Source organism: Oreochromis aureus, linkage group 6 (assembly GCF_013358895.1).
Source record: "Oreochromis aureus strain Israel breed Guangdong linkage group 6, ZZ_aureus, whole genome shotgun sequence".
Taxonomy (NCBI): domain Eukaryota; kingdom Metazoa; phylum Chordata; class Actinopteri; order Cichliformes; family Cichlidae; genus Oreochromis; species Oreochromis aureus.
This window is the reverse complement of record NC_052947.1, coordinates 41,684,278-41,711,674: the sequence shown is the minus strand read 5'-3', so window position 1 is coordinate 41,711,674 and position 27,397 is coordinate 41,684,278. Positions and strand designations below refer to the sequence as shown.

General features: G+C 45.4%; 1 protein-coding gene across 1 annotated transcript in view; it reads left to right on the top strand.

Moving 5' to 3' along the window:
- Positions 1-27,397, top strand: part of glra3 (glycine receptor, alpha 3) — a 52,109-nt gene that overhangs the window by 24,097 nt on the left and 615 nt on the right. Inside the window, exons 4-8 of the mRNA XM_031745437.2 lie at positions 9,634-9,857; positions 10,802-10,884; positions 14,837-14,974; positions 16,799-17,013; positions 23,684-23,833. Of these exons, the coding sequence (XP_031601297.1) occupies positions 9,634-9,857; positions 10,802-10,884; positions 14,837-14,974; positions 16,799-17,013; positions 23,684-23,833 (810 nt within the window). The remainder of the gene's footprint in view (positions 1-9,633; positions 9,858-10,801; positions 10,885-14,836; positions 14,975-16,798; positions 17,014-23,683; positions 23,834-27,397) is intronic.

The window sequence follows — 27,397 nt, the reverse complement described above, 5'->3', positions numbered from 1 at the left end:
CAGCAGCTCCCTGCACTCTGACTCCTGCCCACCGGTAATACAGCGATCCTCTGCAGGGTCACCAGCGAGCATGATTCAGTGTCTGGGTCGCTGGAGTGTTGGGAAGTGGTTAGGTGGTATTAAAGACACTGGAAAACTGAAAAACATGATTCTCACCGAGCTACCAGTGCCACCCAGGTAAGACTGAGCACGCTGCAACAGGTAGATAACAGCATCATCCACCCTCACAGGAGGGGCGAGCATGTTTCACCTGTGAGCAAGAACCAGACTGTCCACCTCTGTGACATGTGACCTTCTGATCAACACATTCAGCTCAGGGGCTCTGTACAATTCGTTCACAGAATATTAGAATTTTATTATTTTATGTGGACTCATTGAGTTTCTAGACCTTTTATCGCGTCTGTCCTCTTGTCCGCTAGGACAGCAGGCTCACTCGACGTGAAAACATGAAGCAGAGATGTGCAGGGCTCTAACCAGACGTATGTTAAAGCTGCTAATCCAGCGAGAGATTTTCAAAAACTCACCATTAGATCTAAAATCAGCTGATGGGGGGCGTGGTCAAGCACAGTTTAATCTGAGAGCCGTAAAGAGGAAGAAGACACGGCAGCCATTATGTCAGGTCAGGATCCAACCATCACTCCTTTCAAACGGCTGAGCGCTAACCGGATGAACATGTTCAGCCACGCTCTGCTAAGAACCTGAGAACGATAACTGGAACAGAAACTGGTGGGGTGGTGATTGCACGCACACTGATGAGGATCGAAAACACGTTCATACTGAATAGTTCAGCATATGCATTTCTAGGAACATATAGACCTTCAGCACCGGTACATCTGAACCCAAAGTGCCCAGTTTGTCTTTGGATCGCTGTCAATAGAGTTCATCAAACATGTCACAGCTGCCCTAAATCAGTATTATTGGTAATTACCGAAATTACCAGTATCTTCTCTGATTTGGTCTGAAAAGCAGAGTGCTGCCCTTCACCTTTGATCAAACACACGTCTTTATATTTCTGAAACGGTTGATCCAAGAGCGTGTCCAAACTCCTCAATCTAAATGATGTTTTTAAATCTAAAATATAATTATTGCTGTTGTTTCCATGAATTTAAAAAAAGCCGAAAAAATGTGGTTGAATTAGTGATAAATAGTCTTTCATTACTAAAGAATACTTACAATGAATTCATGTTGAGACGTCTCGCTCTTGTTCAGAGCAGTAAAAAGAGAAGTGACTGTGAAGGAGAGAGTGGACGTTACACCGCGTCGTGATGCTGGACACTCTGAGGCTAACAGCGTGAGACATGAAGTGTTTTCGCTGTGCGGTCGAGTGCACTTTAGAGTCGATGGAGAGACGGGTACTTAGAGAATGCACTGAGAACGAGGCGGCAAACGCAGGCTGACTGAGGCAGATGTCAGGAAACTCAAGAATTTAAATACTAGAGACAGAAGGAAGTCCACTGCTGAACTTCAGGCAGAGACCAGAGTATGACAAAGTCTCCAGCGTGAGTAAAAGCAGATGGCTGAACGAACCAACAAACAGCTGCTAAGATGCCATTATTCAACCAGAAAAGCCTCAGGTTTATCAGGGAGCATCACCAGACTGTAGATGACTGGAAGAAGGTACTGTGGATGGACGAGTCCAAGTTTGAACCCTTCGGTTTATGTCTGCTTTGAATGGAGAACGTTGGATGCTAGATACACCACACCGACACTAAATCATGAGCAAGGACCTCCAGCTCCACATCTTGGTGCATCATGCAGTCTTTTCTTAACTAACAATGGATGCATGGATGATGGATGGATGATGATGATGATACATGGATGGATGCATGCATTGATGGATGGATGGATTGATATAGGGATGGATGGTGGGTGGATGGATGGATGATGGATGGATGGATTGATTGATGGATGATGGATGGATTGATATATGGATGGATGGATGGTGGGTGGATGGATGGATGGATGGATGGATCCATCGATGGATGATGGGTGGATGGATGGATGGATGGATGGATGGATGGTGGGTGGATGGATGCATGCATTGATGGATGGATGATGGATGGATTGATAGATGGATGGATGGATGGATGGTGGGTGGATGATGGATCGATGGATGCATTGATGGATGGATGAATCGATAGATGGATGGATGATGGATGGCTCGATGGATTGATGGATGATGGATGGATGAATGGATGGATGGATGGATGGATACATTGATGGATGGATGGATGATGGATAGATGGATGGATGGTTGATGATGATGGATGGATACATTGATGGATGGATGGATGGATGGATGGATGGATGGATGGTGGGTGGATGATGGATTGATGGATGCATTGATGGATGGATGAATCGATAGATGGATGGATGATGGATGGCTCGATGGATTGATGGATGATGGATGGATGAATGGATGGATGGATGGATGGATGATGGATGGATTGATATATGGATGGATGATGGATGGATGGATGGTTGATGATGATGGATGGATACATGGATGGATGGATGGATGGATGGATGATGATGGATGGATGGATGGATGCATTGATGGATGGATGGATGATGGATGGATTGATATATGGATGGATGATGGATAGATGGATGGATGGTTGATGATGATGGATGGATGCATTGATGGATGGATGGATGGATGATGATGATGGATGGATGGATGGATGCATTGATGGATGGATGGATGATGGATGAATTGATATATGGATGGATGGTGGGTGGATGGATGGATGATGGATGGATGGATGCTTGGATGGATGGATGGATGGATGGATGGATGTATGGATGGATGCATTGATGGATGTATGATGGTTGGATGAATCGATGGATGGATGGATGGATGGATGGAGGATGATGGATGGATGGATGCATTGATGGATGTATGATGGTGGGATGGATGGCTCGATGGATGGAGGGATGGATGATGATGGATGGATGGATGCATTGATGGATGTATGATGGATGGATGGATGGATGGCTCGATGGATTGATGGATGGATCGACGGATGGATGGATGGATGGATGGATGGATAGATGGATGATGATGGATGGATGGATGCATTGATGGATGTATGATGGATGGATGGATGGCTCGATGGATGGATGGATGGATCGACGGATGGATGGATGGATGATGATGGATGGATCGATGGATGTATGGATGGATGCATTGATGGATGTATGATGGATGGATGAATCGATGGATCGACGGATGGATGGATGGATGATGATGGATGGATGGATGCATTGATGGATGTATGATGGTGGGATGGATGGCTCGATGGATGGATGGATGGCTCGATGGATGGATGGATGATGATGGATGGATGGATGCATTGATGGATGGATGGATGGCTTGATGGATGGATGGATGGATCGGCGGATGGATGGATGGATGATGATGGATGGATGGATGCATTGATGGATGTATGATGGATGGATGGATGGCTCGATGGATTGATGGATGGATCGACGGATGGATGGATGGATGATGATGGATGGATGGATGGCTCGATGGATGGATGGATGCATTGATGGATGTATGATCAGTGTTGGGGAGTAACGGAATACATGTACTGCCGTTACGTATTTAGAATACAAAATATGAGTAACTGTATTCCGTTACAGTTACCGTTTAAAAAGGTGGTATTCAGAATACAGTTACTTTGTTGAAATAAATGGATTACACGGCGGTACTTCCTGTTTCATATTGTCGCTGGTCAGGACTGTTTGGGTTTGTTTGACAGCTACGTTCTGTTGTTCCAGGCGGCAGCGTTACGGTTGCCATGGTTACAGGGTGACGCTCTCTCTCTGCGTGTTTCCTGGGTGAGAGAGCGCTTTTTTGTTGTTGTTGTTGTGCTAAGCTAATAGACAGAATGCTACAGGCATGGCCCTAAAGAATGTAGCATCATGGGCAGTGTAGTCCGTGCTGCAGGGAGAATGGACTGCCATACACGTGATGTGTCTGTGAGCGAGGGAGGGAGAGAAAGGAAAAGTCCGAGCTGTCACGGAGCAAAAACGGGAGCTGGAAGCATGTAAATATAATAATAACCACTGCAGCCAAGAAGAGTGCCTGAGGAGCCCATTTGTAAGTAAGCTATTAAGACTCAACTGTACACTGTGTTCGTGTTTTCCTCCGGAAAAAATAAGTTCCGTTGGAGCAGCCTTTCAACGCCTCTCTCTGTCTCTGGCAAGCAAAGTTGACCCAGACAACAAAGTAAAGCTAGTTTTCGGCTACCAGCCCGACACGAACCCGACGTATTAGCCAGAGGTCCCTTTACTACGGTTCGGAGTCATGGACCTTCAGTAACAGTAATAAATCACAGCAATAGGACATTCATGTAGTTGTAAACAGCATGATAATATATTAAGTAATCCAAAGTATTCAGAATACGTTACTCTCATTGAGTAACGTAACGGAATACGTTACAGAATACATTTTGGGGCATGTATTCAGTATTCTGTAATGGAATACATTTTAAAAGTAACCTTCCCAACACTGTGTATGATGGATGGATGGATGGATGGATGAGTACCAAATATAGGTAAAAGGAAATTATGCAGAGCAGATAAGATAAAAACTGGAAATTATTTGTGTGGAAGCACATCAAACATGTCCTGTACAGCCGATCAATCTTTAAATATGAAAACCCTCAATAAGCACTCTAATATTCATGAAAACATCTATTTTGGAGTTATGAAATTATAAACAGACTGTTAATAAATACAAAACATGTGGTACTATTTGCTAAAAATGCCCGGGTCAGCACCGGTTTAACTTCAGCTGATGTGTCTTCAGGTCCTGGACAAAAAGTCTTAGCTGTCATGGTCCCTGTGCCTCCCCGGCCAGCCCAGTGTGGCCACAAGTGTTTGTTGTTTTTCTCTCTCTCTCTCTCTCTCTCTCTCTCCTACCTGTCTGCCTGGGTGGAGCTCCGATTGGGCTCCTGCCCTTGGCCCACGCACCTGCAGCTGATCTCGAGTGATTTGCAGTTGATCTCTGGCTCTTCTTAAGGCTGGGGCTCTGAGCTACTCGTCGCTGGAATATTGAATAACCCTCGTTAGTATTGCCTGGCTTCATTGCGATTCTGTTGTTCCCGTGCTTGCCTTCGACTTACCCTCGTCTGTGTAAATAGGTTTACCTGGATCAGCCCTTTTGTGAACCCTGGACCCCGTGAGTGAGAGTGAGCTGCTTGTGTGGAGACTGTTTGGACAAGGAGCGGAGCGAGTGCGAAGAAGTGTTTCCCCAGCCTGTGATCCCCGGGACCCTGGTGTCCCCCCCCTTCACGTGTACATAGCGCACCAGTGTGATTAATAAAGAATTGTTGAACCGTGCTTTCTCAGTCTGCGCCTGAGTCCGTTCCACCGCCATGACAATAGCTCACATTTTTTTTAGCAGCTTTAGTTCATTTATAGGTTTTAAATGATTTTAAATGCAGGAATTTTATAAAAAGTACCTTTCAGAGAAACATCAGCCACTTATGAGACGATTTTAATGACAACGAGTCAGTGTTTGTAACACTTTCTTTTTTTAAGACACATTTTCCCCCAAAACAGTTTCAGCAGTATATCAGACAGAGGATCAGAGCTCCAGAGGGATGTTTTAACACACAGGACCACACACACACACACACACACACACACAGACACAGACAGGGCTTAGAGCCAGGTTGGCTCACTCGGCTCCACGCTATCTCTGATAAACAGATTTACTTTTGTTAAACTGTTTTCATTTGTTCACTCAGTCTCTCCATCCTCTTTAATCCACTGTGTGTGTGTGTGTATGTGTGTGTGTGTGTGTGTGTGTGTGTGTGTGTGCGTGTGTGTCTGCACAGAGAGACACGATGATGGTTGTCCTCATTGGAACCTTTTTCAGTTAAACCCTGTGTGAGAAGGTTTTTGTGCACCTGTGCGTCGGGTTAAAGCCGACCCCTTAACGTGCTTGAATGCTTCAGTTTTGGTCACTTGGGTGCAGTAAACACCCACAGCTCATCTAAAGCATGCGTTTCCAGTGGGTATGCTGGCTGCAGAGGTGGAGGTAGTTTCTGTTACCTTTTGGTCAGGTGAGGATTTCACTCAGAGCAGCTCCCTGCTGTCACAGACAGATTACTGCGTGGACAGAGTGAGCACATGTCCTTTGTCCTTTTAAACTTGTACAGGATTATTTTAAAATGTTTGAGTAATTAGCCGATCGCACCACATTTCTTAAATATCTGAAGACAGGATTGTGGGCGGAGCTCAGGGACCAGAGGTGGTGCTGGAGCAGCAGTGCTAAAGGCAGGAACACTTAAAGAAATGCTTTGCATGTCCTTCAAGAAGCCTGGAGAACTTTTCCTGGAGATACTCAGGGTTCAGTCTGTGCTGAAGGATAAAGGTGTTCACACCAAACATTCACTTTACAGCTCATTAGAGTTGGACACATGCTGCTTTTGCCCAATTTGCTGCATTTCCATGTTTGCACGTTTCAGTGAAACCAAAGCAGTGAGTTTAAAGATGCGATGAGAACGACGTCCTCGGGGAATTTTCCTGTGGTTCGTGACAACAACTGACACATTTACGGCGGACTTATACTACTACTGCTCTTTATTTGATCCATTTTGAAGCATGTTAAAAAATGCCAATTCAAACTAATGTGTTGCATTTGTTTACCTTCCACTCTTCTACATTAGACTGCAGTAAATACTTAAAGCATGGGGCAAGTGTGCACCGGGAAGGATTTTGAAACAGGACTATGAAAAGAAAGATTCTGTGTTTCATCCATGGTGCAAATACTGTGAAAGCTAAACTAATTGATAGCTGAATAGATGCAGGACACTCTGGCTGCCAGCAGAGATCAGGAGTGTGAGAGCGTGCAGGATCGCCCCGGGTCAGCCACTGCATCGCTGCACAGTGAATAGTATTTCCTGAGTCCTGCGTCAGTGAGCGCTGAGACACCGATGAATCTGCAACATGACTCTCTGGGAGCCGCGATCATGACGTTCACTCTCCAACAACTGCAAATGTGACGCAGCGGTGCAGAAGTCACCTGTGAAATGTAATATCCAAACAGCTCTGCCCTCGTTCCACTCTTATCCACCTTTTTACTCTGCTCTCCTACAGCGGGGGGTCTGATCTGCGTTTCACTTAGGTGTTCCTAACACCTTCCCCTCCTGTTGTATATCAGTAGGCTACACAACAATCTGAAATGTCTAAGCTGAAGTTGTGGCAGGGCTGTTGTGGGTTTGGGCCCTGCGACACGTCAGAGGAGAAGTCGCAGCTCGTGAAACAAAAACAGTGCGTTCAGAAACATCAACGCTGTTTGAGTTAGTTTCATCAGCCACAGGTGCGCTCTCTGCACGGCGACTCCAGCTCTACCCGAGCTCTGCTGAAGTGGAAGAGCAGTGATGTCACTTCCACTCAGTGAGCACAGCGAGCGGTGATGCTCACTGCCTTTTACAGTGCATTCTGGGAATTTTCTATGGAGCTGTCGTGGAGTGGAGTAATAGCGTCATCGGGGCGCTCGCTTCACCATCGAGGGACCAAACACTCGTGTTTCCTGCAGATGGCTGTGCTTTAAACCTTCCAAAAAATCCTCAAACAGACAAATGGAGCTGGTTCCTTCACTAAACTGCGTCCTTAGGAAAAGAGGAAGGATACTGGTGAGTCATACAGAATCCCCCGTGGGGTCTCTAGCTGTTATCCTGGGAGATCAGCTGATCAGAGTGCCAGCTCAGCTGAATCCCACATTCAGTTTGCTAACCTTACATAGGACACACTGCTCGATCTGATAGCATCGTGTTGGGGTTGTTCCTGGATCATCATCACTGATGTTGGTCCAGGTTAAAGTGACCAATCACACTGTAGTGATGCCATAGTTCTGGGACATGGAAACACAGTCACACCCTAACTACACTCTTTTTAGAATTTTTTTCCGGAGTGGATATCTGCAGGGTTTTTTCCAAGTCACAAAACTATGACATCACCACACTGCTACTGTGATTGGTCAGATCCAATGTTGGTGCATAAACAACACTGACACGAGGATATCAGATAGACCAAACTGCTTTAGCCTCTCCAAAGCTGCTGCACACCTACCTGCAAGCCACTTTGTGACCCACATCCACCCCTGCTCCTTCTTTTATATTGCCTGATGTGATCGTTGTTGGCGCTGATACCCAACCCAAGAAATATGGTTGTTGATAATGAATTAGTTATCTTATATATTTGTAATGCTTCCATGGCATCCCTGCTGTGATCAGATGTCTCTGGAAGATTAACAGGATGTCATATAAGGGTTTGTAAGTCACAAATTAAAGGATGTGATGGTTTGAGTTGATGAATTTGCCCATTCTTTGTACCCTTCCTTCAAACCATTTTTGATTTACGTTTACTTCTTTTATCTTTATTTAACCAGGAGGTCTCTCAAGGTTTACTTTCTATCTATCTCTATGTCGGCTGGCTCGAGCCGAGTCGAGTGTGGTGGCATCTGTATAAAGGTGCACTTTAGTTGCAGACATGAAAATATAACAGGGCCTAAAACTGAGCCTTGTGGGATTCCTTTTAAAATCTTCCAGGACCTGATTTACATCTATCTGTACAAACACACTGTGAACCACGCTGTGGCCCCTGTAGTCACTCAAACTATCATCTCTGAGTCTTGACAGCAGCAAACAGGGCAACGCTACTTCCTGTCCAAAGCATTAAACATATAACTTGCTGCTGCTGCTGCTGTTTTGGTGCAACTGAACTGTAAGAAATGAGTCACCTCGAGGAAACTTCAAGGCTGATTTGCGGTCAGGTTGCTGCACGTTCATGCCTGCATATACTGATGGGAGTAACGAGGCGTCAGCCGCCTATAAGGCGTGCCTGTGCATGAACACGTGTGTTCACTGACATGTTTGCATCACGCTATGCGCCAGCACAGCTGATGCACAGGTCTCAAAATGATTTAGAGGCCTCTGTCTCATCTGTATACACCTCAAGCCTTTCAGTCAGGATAAAAATATGACACGGGTTCAGTGATTGGTTATACGAATCAGGTTCCAGGAGCTCTGGGAAACGACACGTAGCTCATTTTATATTTGCCCTGTGGGAACATGTTCAGGGAACTTGTCCTGTTCAGACAACACGAGCATGCATATCTGTGTGTCAGGGGAAATGTGCAACAATATGCAGGGCCTCCTTTGTCGTGTTTTTCATTCCCTAACACTTCAGTGTGTGAAAGGTCTGCACTGCAGGCTAGTTTACACTCTACAGACTCACTCGCTGTTGGATTTGAGTTTCTCGCTGAAAAAAGATACCATCAGCTGCCTGTAGAGCTTTGATGGGCTTCGTGGACGTGGACTAATGTCCTCCTCATTATCTTTGACCTGGTAACAAACTGGATGGTCGCCACCTCGTCAGTCTGGAGAATGTGGTATCCTTGATTTCCAGTCAGTCAGGCCACAGGATGGTTTTCCACATGGTCACGAGGGACAACCGTATAGTTTCTCCTCTTGTTCTCGTGTAAATGATTTCTGTGGTTATTTATTTTCACATTTTTGACAGTCCCATGTGTAAAAAAACAACAGCATGTGGGACATTAGTGTATGTGCTTCTCTATGTGTGACTTATTCGTGTTATGTTGTGTGTCTGCAGGACTACCGAGTGAACATCTTCCTCCGTCAGCAGTGGAATGATCCCAGGCTGGCGTATTCCGAATACCCCGATGACTCTCTGGACCTGGATCCCTCTATGTTAGACTCCATATGGAAACCAGATCTGTTCTTCGCCAACGAGAAGGGAGCCCACTTCCACGAAGTCACCACAGACAACAAACTGCTCAGGATATTTAAGAATGGCAACGTGTTGTACTCTATAAGGTGAGCAGCAGCACGGTTAAGAAAAACCTTTGTGACACACAGAGTCATGTGACTCTGACCTCTGTTTATTCCCTGTAATTTGAAGGTACAAGCTCCTTTATGCGTGAAACCAAGGAGCCGCGTGCAGTGTATATACATGCATACATGCTTTCATAGCCAGAGGCACACAGCGAACTCTGAGATACCGAGGAAGACGCATCTGCAGAATGAATATATGCACGTCTTCAGTCGTGTCTATTTAATCAGGTCACTGATATAAAAATGTTTAGAATGTCTTCCTGTTGTTGGATTTAAGTCCATTGCCTCAGACTTCATGGTGCTAAATGTAAGTCTTTGATATGTAAAAGTAACATTTTACAGTAACTGTCAGTTTGTCAGTTTTATTTCTACAGTACGTTTAAAAGCAAGCTGACCAAAGTGCTTTACAGGTTAGTCAATGAACAGGTCCAAACTTTGGAGCATTTTTAGGCAAATCAAAGACGCCTGAGCTGATTTTCAGACATGTTCTGATTTGAGCTCGCTGCTGCCTCGCCACACGTCCTCACTCAAGCTTGTCGCGTTTACTGGACAGCATTTAGTCATTTGACTAATCTGACTTGTAAATGTTATAATATGAGCTAAGATTAAAGATTTATTCTTCATTTTTGGGTTTAGTTGAACTTTTTATGTTCTTCATGAGTCAAAGAGAGAAGGTCTTCATGTGCCGGCCCCCAGGCTTCAGGATTTAAACATTAGATGCTGACAGTGGTTCTGTAAGTTTGTCAGCTTGACTGTGAGCTCGTTTCTGAATATTTTGATGTATAAAGTCTGATATTATCGGGTATCCTCCTGGTTCCCACAGTGCAGGTGGCACATTGATATAAACTGAGATGTTGGTACATTACGATGTGTGTGACTTTGAAGCCACGGTCCCGGCCTTCAGTGGCTCCTCTCTTTTTTTTCAGGCTAACGTTAACTCTGTCGTGTCCCATGGATCTAAAAAACTTCCCGATGGATGTTCAGACGTGCATCATGCAGCTGGAGAGCTGTAAGTACTGCATGACTGTACACACTCGCAGTACTTTCAGGATGAACGATGTACAGTGTCTCTTTAACCCTTTAAACCCTAACCCGTCACCGGTGATGGCAAGGGTTTAAAGCAGGGGTGGGCAACTCCAGGCCTCGAGGGCCGGTGTCCTGCAGGTTTTAGATCTCACCCTGTGTCAGCACACCTGAATCACATGATTAGTGCATTCCCAGGCCTCTGGAGAACTTCAGGACATGTTAAGGAGGTCATTTAGCCATGTAAATCAGCTGTGTTTAGCTGATTTACATGGCTAAACACATCTAAAACCTGCAGGACACTGGTCCTCGAGGCCTGCAGTTGGACACCCCTGGTTTAAAGGGTTAAGAAAACACCTTTCATTAGGACTGTGACCCACAGAGCCCCGTTCTTAATTACAAAGAAGCTCTTTTCAGCTCCAAAATTTTTGGTTTGACTCAGCTGCTCCAAATCAAGCTCATTGTTTCAGCTGTCACCGCGACACCTTCAGGTACACCTGGGAAAACAGAGTCCTCGTCGTCACATCAACAGCCAAACAGCAGCTGACAAGCCGTGTCATTCTGCCACACGTGTGTTCATTCATACACAGAGATGCTTCTTCTTCATCTGCCTCCATCGCTCTATCCCAGCATCCTCCTGTGTCACACCAACCCTCACAGATCCACAGAACAAGTTCTGAACTCGCGACACATTTTGGGGCCAGTTTCCTCAGTGTGAGATGAATCCGTACATGAATACAGGAAAACACTAACAGATCGCTTTTTTGGAGACCATGTGCCAAAATGCAGCTGACATTTAAAGAGCCTGTTTGCTCCATGGATGAACAAGTTACCCCTGCCATGTGGACTACTGCACCCCTCCCTCTTTACCATCAGGGGGACCATCTTTGAACTGACAGTAAGCCAGATGGTTCCCTCATCCTCAGTCCAGTGGACACACGTGATTTCCTCTGAGTCAGGTCACAGGATGGGTTTCTACTTGGTCACAGTCCACCTTAAATGGACCATGAGCCAAAATGCAGCTGACATTTAAAGAGCCATTTGGGGAGCTGTTCGCAGGGTCTGCTCTCCTGTCGGCCGTCGCATTGATTCTGAAGCAGACGTGTGCTGCGGCTGCATCAACTAAACTTTCTGACCAGCTGAAGGGAGATGCTTCAGAGGCCGCGGCTCTTGGCAGCTGTGAATACAGAGATAAACAGGAGCTAATTACAGCAGGAATCATTCCCAGCGAGGCTCAGAATGAGATCAAACCACAGATCCTTGTAGATGTCGTTTAAATCTCCCCCCCTCCTCACAGACAGATAAAAGCAGCCCGAGTGTGGATTAAGACTTCTGTAACGGAGAGTGAAGTTCCTCGGGTTAATGCTGTGTGCTTCAACATGCAGCAGCAGGCTCGTGCGCCCCCCACACGCTTTATTATGCAGCATATCTGCGCCGGCCTCTCGTGTTTCTGCTCCGTGTGAACATGTATATTCCATATCCCGGCAATACGTCTGCTCCGATCCGTCTCCGCGCCCACAGAGGCTCGGTGCGTGACTCTGAATATTTAGCACGCTGCTTCTGTTCAGACATGCGCTGCCTGCACACGCAGGAAGTCCGTGCTGCAAACAATACCATGGTTTCAAAATCTGTTGATGTCGTGCGGATGATCCTCAAGAAAACTGAATGCAGATGAGATTTATCCATCCTGAAGTATTTTTAGTGCAGGTCCCCCTCTCCCTCCATGGGAACATAATTTAGCAGCATATCTTTTTAAGGAAGCAGTCGTGTTTAATGATGTTGATACAGTTATGATGACGAATCCATCGTCTGCCCAATCAGAGGCCTGGCCTCAGGGACGGAGCCCTCGAAGAGCTTATTCATCTTCACTGGTAGTTTCGGTCCTCTCTGACCCACATACACACACACACACACACACACACACACACACACAGGAAACATAAGGACACATTAGGACATACTAACATGCAGAGGAAGTGAGTCATGACGTGGTCCGTGTTCGAGGACAGAAAGTCCTCAGTCCACGTTTATTTGTCTCGTTCCATGAAACATAATTGGAGGCTGTGTTGCAGCCTGACCCTGTTCAGGTCGCGTCCGGGACCAGCCGAGCTCGTAAGTGCAGCGAGTCGACAGTCACGGCGCCACTGCCACCGGAGGCCGTCGTAAGATTTAAAAGCATCCCGAGCCGAGCACAGACGCTCGTGTGGAAGGCTGCAGGCGGGCTCTCCTCTGTTTCTCTCTTTTTTAACATGCATACACTCTTCACGCACTTTCAGCTGAAGCTTAAGAAGCAGGATGAACTCATTCTTTCTGTGCATGGCTGCAGGCTTGCACCAGCACGTACCAGCTGCTTCCTGCGCTCGCCGAAGAGCCCCGCAGCGCTCCGACTGCACGCATTCATACGTAGCTTCCGCTCTCCCTCTGCTGTCACCCGGACACAGAAGAAGCGAGGCCATTGAAAGCTGAATATAAGACGCATGTGTGAAAACAAGAATATTATCCCGGCATCTGTTTGCATTAACATCAAGCCTCCTGCATCATCCAGCCATCTCTGGCCTGTCCTCGGGCGCGTTTTCGTGCCTCTCTGATGTGTGTGGTGATATCTGTGCTGGTGGCGCGTTTGGCCGTGAGCTCTGTCTAAAAACATCCAGTGTCCTGTGTGCTGAGGACGGGACCCACCAATGAGATGAGTCCTAAAAATGGGAAAACTAACAAAACCAGGCTGCAGTGATCTGCAAACGTCGTCCTCGAACATCAGTCTGTGAGCTGAGGAGAGCAGCTGCTGGACTTTCACAGCTCAGCAGTCCTCGCTCTGCTTTCTCCTTTTATTGGTATCCCGATGTGCCAGCTGTGAGTCCCACAGGCACCCCCGAAACATCAGAGCTGCAGGCGTTGACCTGAGCGCTGATAATGAGCTGGATGCTCTCGTCTTCAGTCCGAGGATGTGGCGTCCATGTTTGGATGGGTCTGACCTCAGATCAGTTTTAAAGGAGTCCAGAGGAGACGGCGCCGGTCACATCTGGCTTCTTCTCTGCTTGATGGAGCTTTAACCTGCGCACAGAGATTCCTCTATATGATGATGAGACGTTCACAGTGAGGTGCATCATTCTGAAAATCTGACCGTTTCCTTAGAGGATGTTGAACTCTGAGAACCTCTGGCTCTCTGAGACGCTCTTTTTATACACGATCATGTGACTGACCTGCTGACAGCCTGATTAGAAGCTCAATGTTCCTCCAGCTTTTTCTTTCTAGTCTGATCTACTTTTCCAGCTTCTTGTTGCACCCCTGCCAACTTTTTAGAGACGCGTTGCTGCCCTCAAACTCAAAATGAGCTCATAGTTTTTTCACGTTAAACATTTGATGTTTTCAGTTGGGTTGTGAATAAAATCTGAGATTTACAAATTGTGCTCGTGTGAATGAGGCATGTTGTATAGAGCCAGAACCAGGCCAGTTACCATGTAGAGTGAGACACAGCTGGGATGAGGGCACCGGTGAGACAACACAGGTGAAAACACAACAGACGAACACAAAGGAGGGAAAAATCAGAACAAGACATGAGAGAAAAGTCACCTTCAAAATAAAACAGGAAATAACCAAAAACACAGTGATGCTGAAACAGAGACCGAAGACCACAGGAGGGAAACGACGCTGATACAGACAGAGATGCACATTAAAAACAATAAAAACATTAAAAGCACTGAAGCTGCATAAATGGAGACCTTGGGTGTGTTCAGCATCCGCTGTAGTGCAGGCCCCACGAGGAAGGAAAACGCGTCTGCTGCCCTGAAACACCAACAGTCCACAGACACAAGAGTGCGAACACAAATCTACACAATCTGAACAAATGATGAACAAACTTCTCACTACTATATCTGACACAGACTTGTGCTCTGTGGCCTTTTTTAAATCTATTGTCTCTCATTAATTTTGTGTTTCAGTCGGTTACACCATGAACGACCTGATCTTTGAGTGGCAGGAGAACGGACCTGTTCAAGTGGCCGAGGGCCTCACGCTCCCACAGTTCATCCTCAAAGATGAATCAGACCTCCGATACTGCACCAAGCACTACAACACAGGTAACACACACACACTCACACACACACTCACACACACACGCACGCACTGCCGTAAGCATCAGGATGCAGGTAAGATGCACACAGGCTGAAACGGTTGCCACGTTTCATCTGTCACGTTTGTGCTCCAAGGATCGAGTCGAGGAAAAACAAAGTGAGGGAGAAGCAAACCGACTGACCCAGGAGGTCCTGACCAAACATGGACGTGGTGTGTGCGTGTGTGTGTGTACCATGTTCACAAATGTTTGTGGGGACCAAAATTTGGAAGTTTGCTGTACGAGTTCAGTTCCACTCAACTTTATTTACACAGCGCCAAATCACAACAGAAGTCGCCTCAAGGCACTTTATATTGTACAGTAAATCGTACAATAATATACAGAAGAAAAACCCAACAATCATATGACCCCCTATGAGCAAGCACTTTGGCGACAGTGGGAAGGAAAAACTCCCTTTTAACAGGAAGAAACGTCCGGCAGAACCAGGCTCAGGGAGGGGCGGGGCCATCTGCTGTGATTGGTTGGGGTGAGAGAAGGAAGACAGGATAAAGACATGCTGTGGAAGAGAGACAGAGATTAATAACAGATATGATTCAATGCAGAGAGGTCTATTAACACAGACTGAGTGAAGAAGAAACACCCAGTGCATCATGGGAATCCCCGGCAGTCTACACCTATTGCAGCATAACTAAGGGAGGATTCAGGGTCACCTGGTCCAGCCCTAACTATATGCTTTAGCAAAAAGGAAAGTTTGAAGCCTAATCTTGAAAGTAGAGATAGTGTCTGTCTCCTGAATCCAAACTGGAAGCTGGTTCCACAGAAGAGGGGCCTGAAAACTGAAGGCTCTGCCTCCCATTCTACTTTTAAACACTCTAGGAACAACAAGTAAGCCTGCAGAGTGAGAGCGAAGTGCACGTTAATCAAGTAAATCGATTTGTTGATCAATTATTAAGTCATGTACTAACAGAGACTTGGAGGAGAGAGACCTAATATTTAATAATCCACATTTCACTGTTTTACTCTTTGGTTCAGATGTGGATACTGTATTGTTCTTTCTTTGTGATTTTTATGTTTAAGTTGTTTGTTGCTGGTTTTAGTTTGTTTTTGTCTGTTTGGGAGCTGACACAGTCTCTATGGAGATGGGTTTTGGGGGTAGCAGGAGGAGAGAAGCTGCAGAGAGGCGTGTAAGACTGCAACTCTGCTTCCTGGTCCCAACTCTGGATAGTCATATTTTGGGGGGTTTAATAAATTGGTCCATATTTCTAGAAATGAGAGCTGCTCCATCCAAAGTGGGATGGATGCCGTCTCTCCTAACAAGACCAGGTTTCCTCCAGAAGGTTTGCCAATTATCTATGAAGCCCACATCGTTTCTGGGACACCACTCAGACAGCCAGCAATTTAAGGAGAACATGCGGCTAAACATGTCACTCCTGGTCTGATTGGGGAGGGGACCAGAGAAAACTACAGAGTCCCACATTGTTTAGGCAGAACAGAATCTCACAGAATCAGAGTTTGAACCCCGGCGGGTGTGTCGCCAAGTGGGTAAAAGCGGTTAGACACATGAGCAGGTCTGTGGTGTCTTAAACAGAAGCCCCAGGGACACATATATTACAAGTATCATTACTGCTAAAGGAGGCCGAGGAGTAACTAAATATTTGACACGATGAGCAGGAAAGTGCAGGAGGGACAGGTGAAGTAGCCATGGTGCTAACGAGTCGACTACGAGGTGGGAGTATCCTCTCGGCCCCGTCACTCATGCCAAAGCTGGTGCTGCAGTTTTCTTGCCCTGAGTCCTGTCTGCAGGTTTGTGACTGTCGCTACTTTGTCGCAGGAAAATTCACCTGCATCGAGGTGCGCTTCCACCTGGAGCGTCAGATGGGCTACTACCTGATCCAGATGTACATCCCCTCCCTGCTCATCGTCATCCTGTCCTGGGTCTCCTTCTGGATCAACATGGACGCCGCACCGGCCCGCGTGGCCCTGGGCATCACCACCGTCCTCACCATGACGACGCAGAGCTCAGGCTCCAGGACCTCACTGCCTAAGGTGTGTGTGTGTGTGTGTGTGTGTGTGTGTGTGTGTGTGTGTGTGTGTGTGTGTGTGTGTGTGTGTGTGTGTGTGTGTGTGTAAAAGGCCTCACGCTGCACACACTGTGAGGACTGTTGTTACATGTAGAGGAAGGATAATATTAGCGCGACATGTTGTTCGTTCTATTCAATTCAATTCAATTTTATTTATACAGCGCCAAATCACAACAAAAGTCACCTCAAGGCGCTTTATATTGTACAGAGAAAAACCCAACAATCATATGACCCCCTATGAGCAAGCACTTTGGCGACAGTGGGAAGGAAAAACTCCCTTTTAACAGGAAGAAACGTCCGGCAGAACCAGGCTCAGGGAGGGGCGGGGCCATCTGCTGTGATTGGTTGGGGTGAGAGAAGGAAGACAGGATAAAGACATGCTGTGGAAGAGAGACAGAGATTAATAACAGATATGATTCGATGCAGAGAGGTCTATTAACACATAGTGAGTGAATAAGAAACCCTCAGTGCATCATGGGAATCCCCGGCAGCCTACGTCTATTGCAGCATAACTAAGGGAGGATTCAGGGTCACCTGGTCCAGCCCTAACTATATGCTTTAGCAAAAGGAAAGTTTGAAGCCTAATCTTGAAAGTAGAGATAGTGTCTGTCTCCTGAATCCAAACTGGAAGCTGGTTCCACAGAAGAGGGGCCTGAAAACTGAAGGCTCTGCCTCCCATTCTACTTTTAAATACTCTAGGAACAACAAGTAGGCCTGCAGTGTGAGAGCGAAGTGCTCTAATAGGGTGATATGGTACTACAAGGTCATTAAGATAAGATGGGGCCTGATTATTTAAGACCTTGTATGTGAGGAGCAGGATTTTGAATTCAATTCTGGATTTAACAGGAAGCCAATGAAGGGAAGCCAAAACAGGAGAAATATGCTCTCTCTTTCTAGTCCCTGTCAGGACTCTTGCTGCAGCATTTTGGATCAGCTGAAGGCTTTTCAGTGAGTTTTTAGGACTTCCTGATAATAGTGAATTACAGTAGTCCAGCCTGGAAGTAATAAATGCATGAACTAGTTTTTCAGCATCACTCTGAGACAGGATATTTCTAATTTTAGAGATGTTGCACAAATGGAAGAAAGCAGTCTTACATATTTGTTTAATATGTGCATTGAAGGACATGTCCTGGTCAAAAATGACTCCAAGGTTCCTCACAGCGTTACTGGAGGCCAAGGTAATGCCATCCAGAGTAAGAATCTGCTTAGATACCATATTTCTAAGATTTTCAGGGCCGAGTACAATAACCTCAGTTTGATCTGAATTAAGAAGCAGAAAGTTAGCGGCCATCCAGGTCTTTATGTCTTTAAGACATTCCTGCAGTTTAACTAATTGGTGTGTGTTACCTGGCTTCATGGATAGATAGAGCTGCGTGTCATCTGCATAGCAGTGAAAATTTATGCTATGTCTTCTAATGATGCTGCCTAAGGGAAGCATGTATAATGTAAACAGAATTGGTCCTAGCACCGAACCCTGTGGAACTCCATAATTGACCTTAGTGTGTGAAGAGGACTCTCCATTTACTTGAACAAATTGGAGTCTATTAGATAGATATGATACAAACCACTGCAGCGCAGTTCCTGTAATACCTACAGCATGTTCTAATCGCTCTAATAGGATATTATGGTCAACAGTATCGAACGCAGCACTGAGGTCTAGCAGGACAAGCACAGAGATGAGTCCACTGTCAGAGGCCATAAGAAGATCATTTGTAACCTTCACTAAAGCTGTTTCTGTGCTGTGATGAGCTCTGAAACCTGACTGAAACTCTTCAAATAAGCCATTCCTCTGCAGATGATCTGTTAGCTGTTTGACAACTACTCTTTCAAGGATTTTTGATATGAAAGGAAGGTTGGAGATTGGCCTATAATTAGCTAAGACAGCTGGGTCTAGAGATGCTTTTTAAGTAAAGGTTTAACTACAGCCACCTTGAAGGCCTGTGGTACATAGCTGATTATTAGAGATAGGTTGATCATATTTAAGATCGAAGAATTAATTAATGGCAGGACTTCTTTGAGCAGTTTTGTAGGAATGGGGTCTAAAAGACACGTTGATGGTTTGGAGGAAGTAATTATTGAAGTTAACTCAGAAAGATCAATTGGAGAAAAAGAGTCTAACTTAACATTGATGGTACTAAAAGTAGCTGTAGATAATATTACATCTGTGGGATGATTATTGGTAATTTTTTCTCTAATGATAAAAATTTTATTTGTGAAGAAGTTCATGAAGTCATTACTAGTTAACGTTAAAGGGATTGTTGGCTCAGTAGAGCTCTGACTGTTTGTCAGCCTGGCTACAGTGCTGAAGAGAAACCTGGGGTTGTTCTTATTGTCTTCAATCAGTGACGAATAGTAAGATGTTCTGGCTTTATGGAGGGCTTTCTTATAAAGCAGCAAACTATTTCTCCAGGCTAAATGATGATCCTCTAAATTTGTGACACGCCATTTCCTCTCAGTTTACGAGTTATCTGCTTTAGGCTACGTGTTTGAGAATTATACCACGGAGTCAGGTACTTCTGATTTGAGGCCTTAGTTTTCACAGGAGCTACAGTATCCAGAGTCGTGCGTAGTGAGGAGGTAAAATTATTAACAAGATAATCGACCTCTGTTGGAGTAGCGTTCAGATAGCTGCTCTGCTCTATGTTGGTACAGGGCATTGAAGATGATAACAGTGGGTGGATTATATTCTTAAACTTAGTTACAGCACTTTCAGAAAGACATCTACTGTGATAAAGTCTACTCTCCACTGCTGTCTAATCAATTATTGTAAATGTAAATGTTATCAGGAAATGATCAGACAGCAGAGGGTTTTCAGGAAACACTGTTAAATGTTCAGTTTCTATGCCATATGTTAAAACAAGATCTAGAGTGTGATTAAAGTGGTGGGTGGGTTCTTTTACATTTTGAGAGAAGCCAATTGAGTCTAATAACAGATTAAATGCCATGTTGAGGCTGTCATTTTTAGCATCTACATGGATGTTAAAATCACCCACAATAATTATTTTATCTGAGCTGAGCACTAAATCAGATAAAAAGTCTGAGAAATCAGAGAGAAACTCTGTGTAAGGCCCAGGTGGACGATAGATGATAACAAGTAAGACTGGTTTCTGAGTTTTACAGCTGGGGTGGACGAGGCTAAGCATCAGGCTTTCAAATGAATTAAAAGTCTGTCTTGGTCTTTCGTTAATTAATAGGCTGGTGTGAAAAATTGCTGCCACACCGCCCCTCGGCCTGTGCTTCGAGGTTTCTGGTAGTTAGAATGACTCGGGGTGTTGATTCATTTAAACTAACATAATCATCCTGCTGCAACCAGGTTTCTGTAAGGCAGAGTAAATTGATTTGTTGATCAATTATTAAGTCATGTACTAACAGAGACTTGGAGGAGAGAGACCTAATATTTAATAATCCACATTTCACTGTTTTACTCTTTGGTTCAGATGTGGATACTGTATTGTTCTTTCTTTGTGATTTTTATGTTTAAGTTGTTTGTTGCTGGTTTTTAGTTTGTTTTTGTCTGTTTGGGAGCTGACACAGTCTCTATGGAGATGGGTTTTGGGGGTAGCAGGAGGAGAGAAGCTGCAGAGAGGCGTGTAAGACTGCAACTCTGCTTCCTGGTCCCAACTCTGGATAGTCATATTTTGGGGGGTTTAATAAATTGGAACATGCTTAGCTACGAGCTAAGCTAAGCTAGCGAAACAGTAGAGACAGTGAGTGAATACTTTGGCTATAAATTAGGCAGTGAGTATGCAGAAAGGGAGCTTCGGATGAAGCACGTGAAGATTATACTATGAAGAAAGAAAGTATTTAGAAGTTTTTAATTAAATTGCTAAGCAGATAAGCTACTCAGAAACACCACTGTGTTTGAGCAGGAACAGGAAGTGATACTCTACCGCAGAGCCGCAGTTCTGAGGCTGTAATGATGATGCGGTTCACAGTAGGCGGTCCTTAGCCGCCGCTGTGTGTCCAGCAGAGGCGATGCTGTATCCCAAACTCACAGCCGCTTCTTGTTTCTCACACAGACACACAAACACAGACTAAACCCTCCTTCTTACATCGCTTTGTTCCTGCAGAGTCAGCCGTCCATGTTGACAACATTACATTTTTTTCCTTCCCATCACAGACTCTCAATTAATCAATCAATATTTATTATTATAGCACATGTAAAAAGGACAGTGTCCATCAAAGTGCTTCACACAAGGCAGCAAAGCAGATTACAACAAACGGCAACAAAAACAGTTAAAAAACAGTTATAGTTACCGTTACAGTGACAGTTACAGTTACACGGCACAAATGCAGACCTGGTGGAAGTCCGAACTAATTTGCTTCAAAGGCTAGATGGAACAGGTGAGTTTTTAAGCGTGATTTAAATGATTGAATGGAATCTGACACGTGGACATCGACAGGAAGATTACTGCAGAGTTTGGGTGCGGCAGTTGCAAAAGCTCGGTCCCCTCTAGTCTTTCGTCGGGGCCTTAGTTGCACTAAGAGCAGTTGGTTAGAGAATCTAAGTGCTCTCTTGGGGCTATACACGTCGAGCTTTTTGTTGGTGGTGGTTTCCTACACATGGATAAAAAGCTCAGCCTGCCTGTGTTTCGGCTGCAGTTAGGTTGGTGTTTGGAGCGTGGAGCGTTAGGTTGGTTGACACAGGCGTCTGAAGGGTCGGGGGGAGTGACACAGCCTCATCACAATATTTAGAGGAAATTTGCAATAATGATAAAATGGATGATAAAGAAAAGCATGTTCTTGGTGATGTCAGCTTGCAGGCAGGAGCATTTATGTGTAAATAAATGATGATTACCATCACTGATGATACGCTACCTAATTCAGCGTGAATCTATTCCAGCTGCCAGCAGCACAGCGTTACAGTGCAGCTATTCAAACGTTAGCACAGAAGAAGCTCTCACTCTTCAGGAGAAAGTCCTGCTTTTCCTCCACGGAGCTGCATCAGCAACTTAAATCCACCTTTGTCTCGTGGAGCCAGCGAGTAATGCTCGGTGCAGTGATTTGTTTCATTTTGGTCATCACCAGCTCTTAGCGTCTCCTCTGCTGCTGTATGACACTGTATTATTTACACATGTATACCTGTGTTACCTTAGATGGTATGATATGGTCCAGCCCTGCTGAAGGTGTTCTTCAATCTCATTCACTGAGATATTAAACTTGGTCATTTAAGCCCTGGAGTTTTGTTCCTGTCCAGCGTGGCAGGAATTCATCCCAACAAGTGTTAAAAAATAGAATAATATTTATTCAAACTGTCCGTCTGTCTGTCGTTCTGACTCCTTCGTCTTCCAAACATATTTCTTTACTTCTACCATTCAGTCTGATTAAACACAGTCACAGCTCAGCCTTCAGAGCAGCCACGTCACCGTGCACAGGCACTTCAGTTGGTATTTGTGGAGGTGTACCTGCTCTGCAGCAGAGTAACATCTACACACCTGCTTCAGCCGCCTCCCAAAGTGCTGCCGTGCTGCCCAGAAAAACAAAAGCGCACACTCAGCTGTTCATGATGTAAAACCTCACAATTCAGAGCAGCTTCCACCAAAGCCATCCCAGACAAAGCTCCTGCATCCATTATGGAGAAAACTAGTAAAGCTGAGAAACACAAAGGCTGCAGACACAGGGATCACACAGTGACCCACCAATGTTGTTGGTTTTTTTCGGGGGATGTGATTGGTCGAGTGGACAGGGGTTTATACATGTTGATGTCTCATCTGGAGTTTGCTTTGGACCAGGTTAGGTCTGCAGCAGATGTTACCATGGTGATGTGCTGCTGAGTTTTTGTTCTCCTCCATCTTACCGGATGTTTTGCACGCACAAACCGAAGTCTGTTTATTCCACACATCATGCGTCTGGCAGAGCGTGAGTGAGAACAAGCCCCACAGTCCTGTTCTGGTATCATGTATGCATGAGAAAAAATCAGACACGGAGCACTCGTTACATAAGCCTTATTAACTCATCAGCACACTCATCCCTCCCTCACATACTGTACACACACACACACACACACACACACACACACACACACACACACACACACACACACATACACACACACACACACACAGATACACACACACAGACACACAAACCTCAGCTGTTTGGCCTGGCCTTTGTTTGTATGTGTATGTGTGTGTGTGTGTGTGTGTGTGTGTGTATCTGTGTGTGTGTGTGTGTGTCTCTCTGTGTGTGTGTGTGTGTGTGTGTGTGTGTGTGTGTGTGTGTGTGTGTGTGTGTGTGTGTGTGTGTGTGTGTGTGTGTGTGTATGTGTGTGTGTGTGTGTGTGTGTGTGTGTGTGTGTGTGTGGAGGTTAGGAGGTTTCTCATGTTTCCAGTGCTTAACAGAGCTTTGCACTCCAGTATGTTACATGTGTCTGAATAAGTCATCGTTTCATAAAGGAGGGCAGTTACATTTTTTGACACCACGGGCGTCACAGCAGCACGCACACACAGCAGTGCACGCACACACACACACAGCTGAGCGTATCAGCTGCAGCCCTGAAATAAAATCTATAATTTTTGCAGAAAAATGAAACATCTGTGCAGTCGGAGTTACATTTGAGACTCACTGTGAACTTAAATCCCACCACAGACGGTGAGCGCCTCCAGCCTGCTGAATGTGTGTGTGTGTGTTTACAGGTCTCTTATGTGAAGGCCATCGATATCTGGATGGCCGTGTGTCTCCTCTTCGTCTTCTCTGCGCTGCTGGAGTACGCCGCCGTTAACTTTGTGTCGAGGCAACACAAAGAGCTGCTGCGCTTCAGACGGCACAACAAGAATAAGAGCAAGGTACCGAAACGTCCCACACACTGCACAGCACAGCGAACGCAGCACCATCCAGAGTGAGGAACACCTACACACAGTTTGTGACCTGCATCCACAGACTGATGGACCGCTGTGACTCATGTGCTCTGGGCTGAGGCTGCCACCGTGTGGTGACATGTTGTTATTGCAGCGTTCGGCTCAGAAATGGCACGAGGTGAGAAAGGCCCAGTTTCAATCCGGCTCACTGTGAGGAGTTTAGGTCCATGCTGTCCAGGCTGAGACTGAACACTGTGACCCAGTGAGCCCAGGCTGAGGGTAACACTGACAGCAGCACAAATCATTCATTGTGGGAATTTTCAGCCTCGTCTGATGTTTACAGTTCAGTATCACTAAGGAAAGCTTTGACTCGCTGCATCCAGGAAAACTTTCTCTGGAACAGAAATCTCTTTCAACTTCTGTTATTTACATTTTTCATATATCTGTAAAGAAGTCATAAGTATACTTTTGACCCATCCCAGGGTGGAAAAATCCCTCGAAAGATTTCAGGATCAAAGTTTGGATTAGCTTTAAATGTGTGTCACGTATAATCCTGCACACACAGACTTGCAGTACTGCGAGATCTCGCTTGTTTCTGTGGAAACTCGTCCACGTGTTTTAAATGTGCTTATTCATTATTTTTATTCTTATTAGAATTTATAGAAAGACAAAGATATGTGGGAGCATGTCAGAAATGGATTTATTACTTCCATCTGACATTTGAGCTTCCATCGGAGAACAACGCTCAGCGTGGAGCGCCAGGTCGGATTGGAACTGGGCTGGAGAGGGAGGAGGAAGTGGTGGAGGAATCGGTGCTTCTCGCTCTGCATGTTTGAGTCATCTCACTGTATCAGTGCATGACGCAGCATGGCTGTAACTGCATCAGTGTGATGATTGTGTGTTTCTGCAGCCATCCAAACTGTGGATGAGCATGAGGTCAGTGCATGATCACGACCTCGGCGGGCTGGAAGATCAGCATTCAGTCAACTCGCCAACACAAACGTGTCATTGACACTGTGAACGCACGGACGCTGAGCCTGTGGGTCTGAAGACTGATTCTGAATGCTTCAGGAATGTGAATAGAGACCTGCAGACACACTAGGTTTACTGTTACATGTCAGAGGGTTCATGTGAACACACTGAAAAAAAAAACACATGGAAACAATTTTGAAAAAACACAAAAAATAATTTTAAGGTCGATTTTAGCACAAAGCCACGAGCAAACTTTGTTTATTGCAGACTGCTTGTGTAGCAGCGTCTGATGCAGATTCATCAGTGTTCATTTCTGTGCATCTTTGTGAGTCTGTGCAAGCAGCTGAACATTGACTGAATGGTGAGCGGCCCAGCCTGCACTTCTTTTTCTTTTGTTCTTCCTTTTGCTTTCTGTTGACGTGTGGTGTGCATGCTGTCGGTCGGTAGATCAGTGGAGGTGCAGTTGATCCAGAGGAGCTAGCCGAGTCCCTTCGTCGTATTAACACTGACAACGGCCTCAAAGCGGCAGACCCTCTGTACGGATCTATGACCAACATCTACACCAGCAACCACAGGGTAATGCCACACTGCATGTGTGTGTGTGTCTGTGCGCATGTTTCTCTTGCATGAGCTCCTCCTCCATCAGTCTGACACTTTTCACATAGCAGCTTCATAAATAAGACAGGATGTGTTAAAGGAGTAAAATGGTGACACAAATATAAACGTATTTGATTTGTTCTCTGATGTGTACGAGCTGTGACTGTTTCAGTGGTTTTTAATGACATATTTCCAGATGAGTGCACATTTGGATCAGGACAGTATGAGTGAGCATGTAAAACTTTAGTTTAGCCTTGTTTCTTTCAGTTTAGCTTAGAATGCACATCTCAGCTTAAGATAGTACAGCTGAGCTTATCTGCGCTCAGAAATGTCTTTAGCTTACAGAGTATGTGTCGGTCTGACTGTGTCCAGAACTATAGAAATAAGAGACAAACACACGGTCGCTCAGTGATGATGAACAGCTGGAGGCTGGGACATTATCTTCCACTGGGCGTCCGCAGAGCTGCCTGACTGTGCGGACAGTCTGAGGATGCTGTAAGCTGACAGGTTCATCGCTGTGATGGAGGAAGTCTGTGAGCCAAATAACAAAAATCCAAACTGAGTCCAAAAGCAAACAAAAACAGGAGAACACAGGACGCCAGCACAGACACTGACATCACTGGTTTTTAAATGATGATGTCATTCATTAAGGGAACAAAGGTATCCAGACCTGCCTGTCCTGAGTGTAACCTGAGCTTTGGTCTTTAGACTCATTGGAGGGTTTCCAGCATGAGCAGCTGTTCAAGGTCACATCAAATCATCCGAGTCTGGTTCAAGTCCAGACTTTGACTCGGACGCTCCAGAACCTTTATTTTGTTCATTTGAGCCAATCAGAGGTGGAGCTGCTGGTTCCTGCATGGTTCCCTGAGTCACAGCAGAGCAGCCCAGACCGTCACACGACCACCACCGTGTCTGCCTGCTGCTGGGATGTTCTCTGGATGAAACGCTGTTAGTCTGATGCAGATGTGACTCAAAGCTTCCAGAAAGTTCAGCTTCTGTCTCGTCAGCCCTCAGAATATTATCGTCCAGATGTTTGTTGGCAGATGTGAGACGAGCCTTTGTGATCTTCTTGGTCAGCAGTGGTTTCTCCTTGGACTCTCCCATCTTTGCCCCACCTCTTTCTTATTGTTGAGTCATGACCTCTGACCTTATCTGAGCCAGGTGAGTCTGCAGGTCTGCAGATGTTGTTCTGGGCTCTTCTGTGACCTCCTGGATGAGTGGTCGATGGTTTTCCAGGCTCTCACCGTGGGTCGCTGGAGTCCCACAGCCTTAGAAATGTCTCTGTGACCCTCTCAGGCTGATGATGTCACTGACTTTGCTCCTCAGCTGGTTCTTGAGATCTTGGCGTGATGTGCTGCTGTTTGAGATCTTTCAGCCTGCTTCAGTTTGTCTTCGTCTATTTTAGTGATGGCAGCAGGTCTGGCAGTGATCAGACCTGGGAGTGGAAGCTTTCCAAAAGTTTTCACACAGGGCAGGTAGGTTTGGATACATACAGCTGTTTACTGATGACTGACATCTCTGCACATTTAACTGAAACTGCAGCTGTAACACCTAAACTAATCTTTAGCTTATTTTTGTGAATTAATGGCTCCCAAAAACATCTTCATCCTTATTATTATCTCATATGCAAACATTTCTCAGCTGAGTATCGGTCACATTTCTGCCTAAAATATGATTCAAAAGCACACGGCAGGTGTAAAGATACCTTTTGTAATTCCCTCAGCTGAGTTTCACCACCAGGGGGCAGAGTTTAAACTCTGAGGTTATATTATTTGTTTTCCTGTTGTTAGTGAGAACGAGCTCTTAATGACTCGTTGCACTGCTGGTTTCTCTTTAACCCCTCACAGCTGTTGTTTCTCTGTACGTCAGTTTCAGAAGGTTTTAAAAAGGAATGTAGAGAAAGTAGCTCTGAGCACCAAACCCGAGGAAATCTGAATTTGTTTGCGTCTTCGTTTTTGTGCTTCAGTCAGGTGTGGTGCCTCG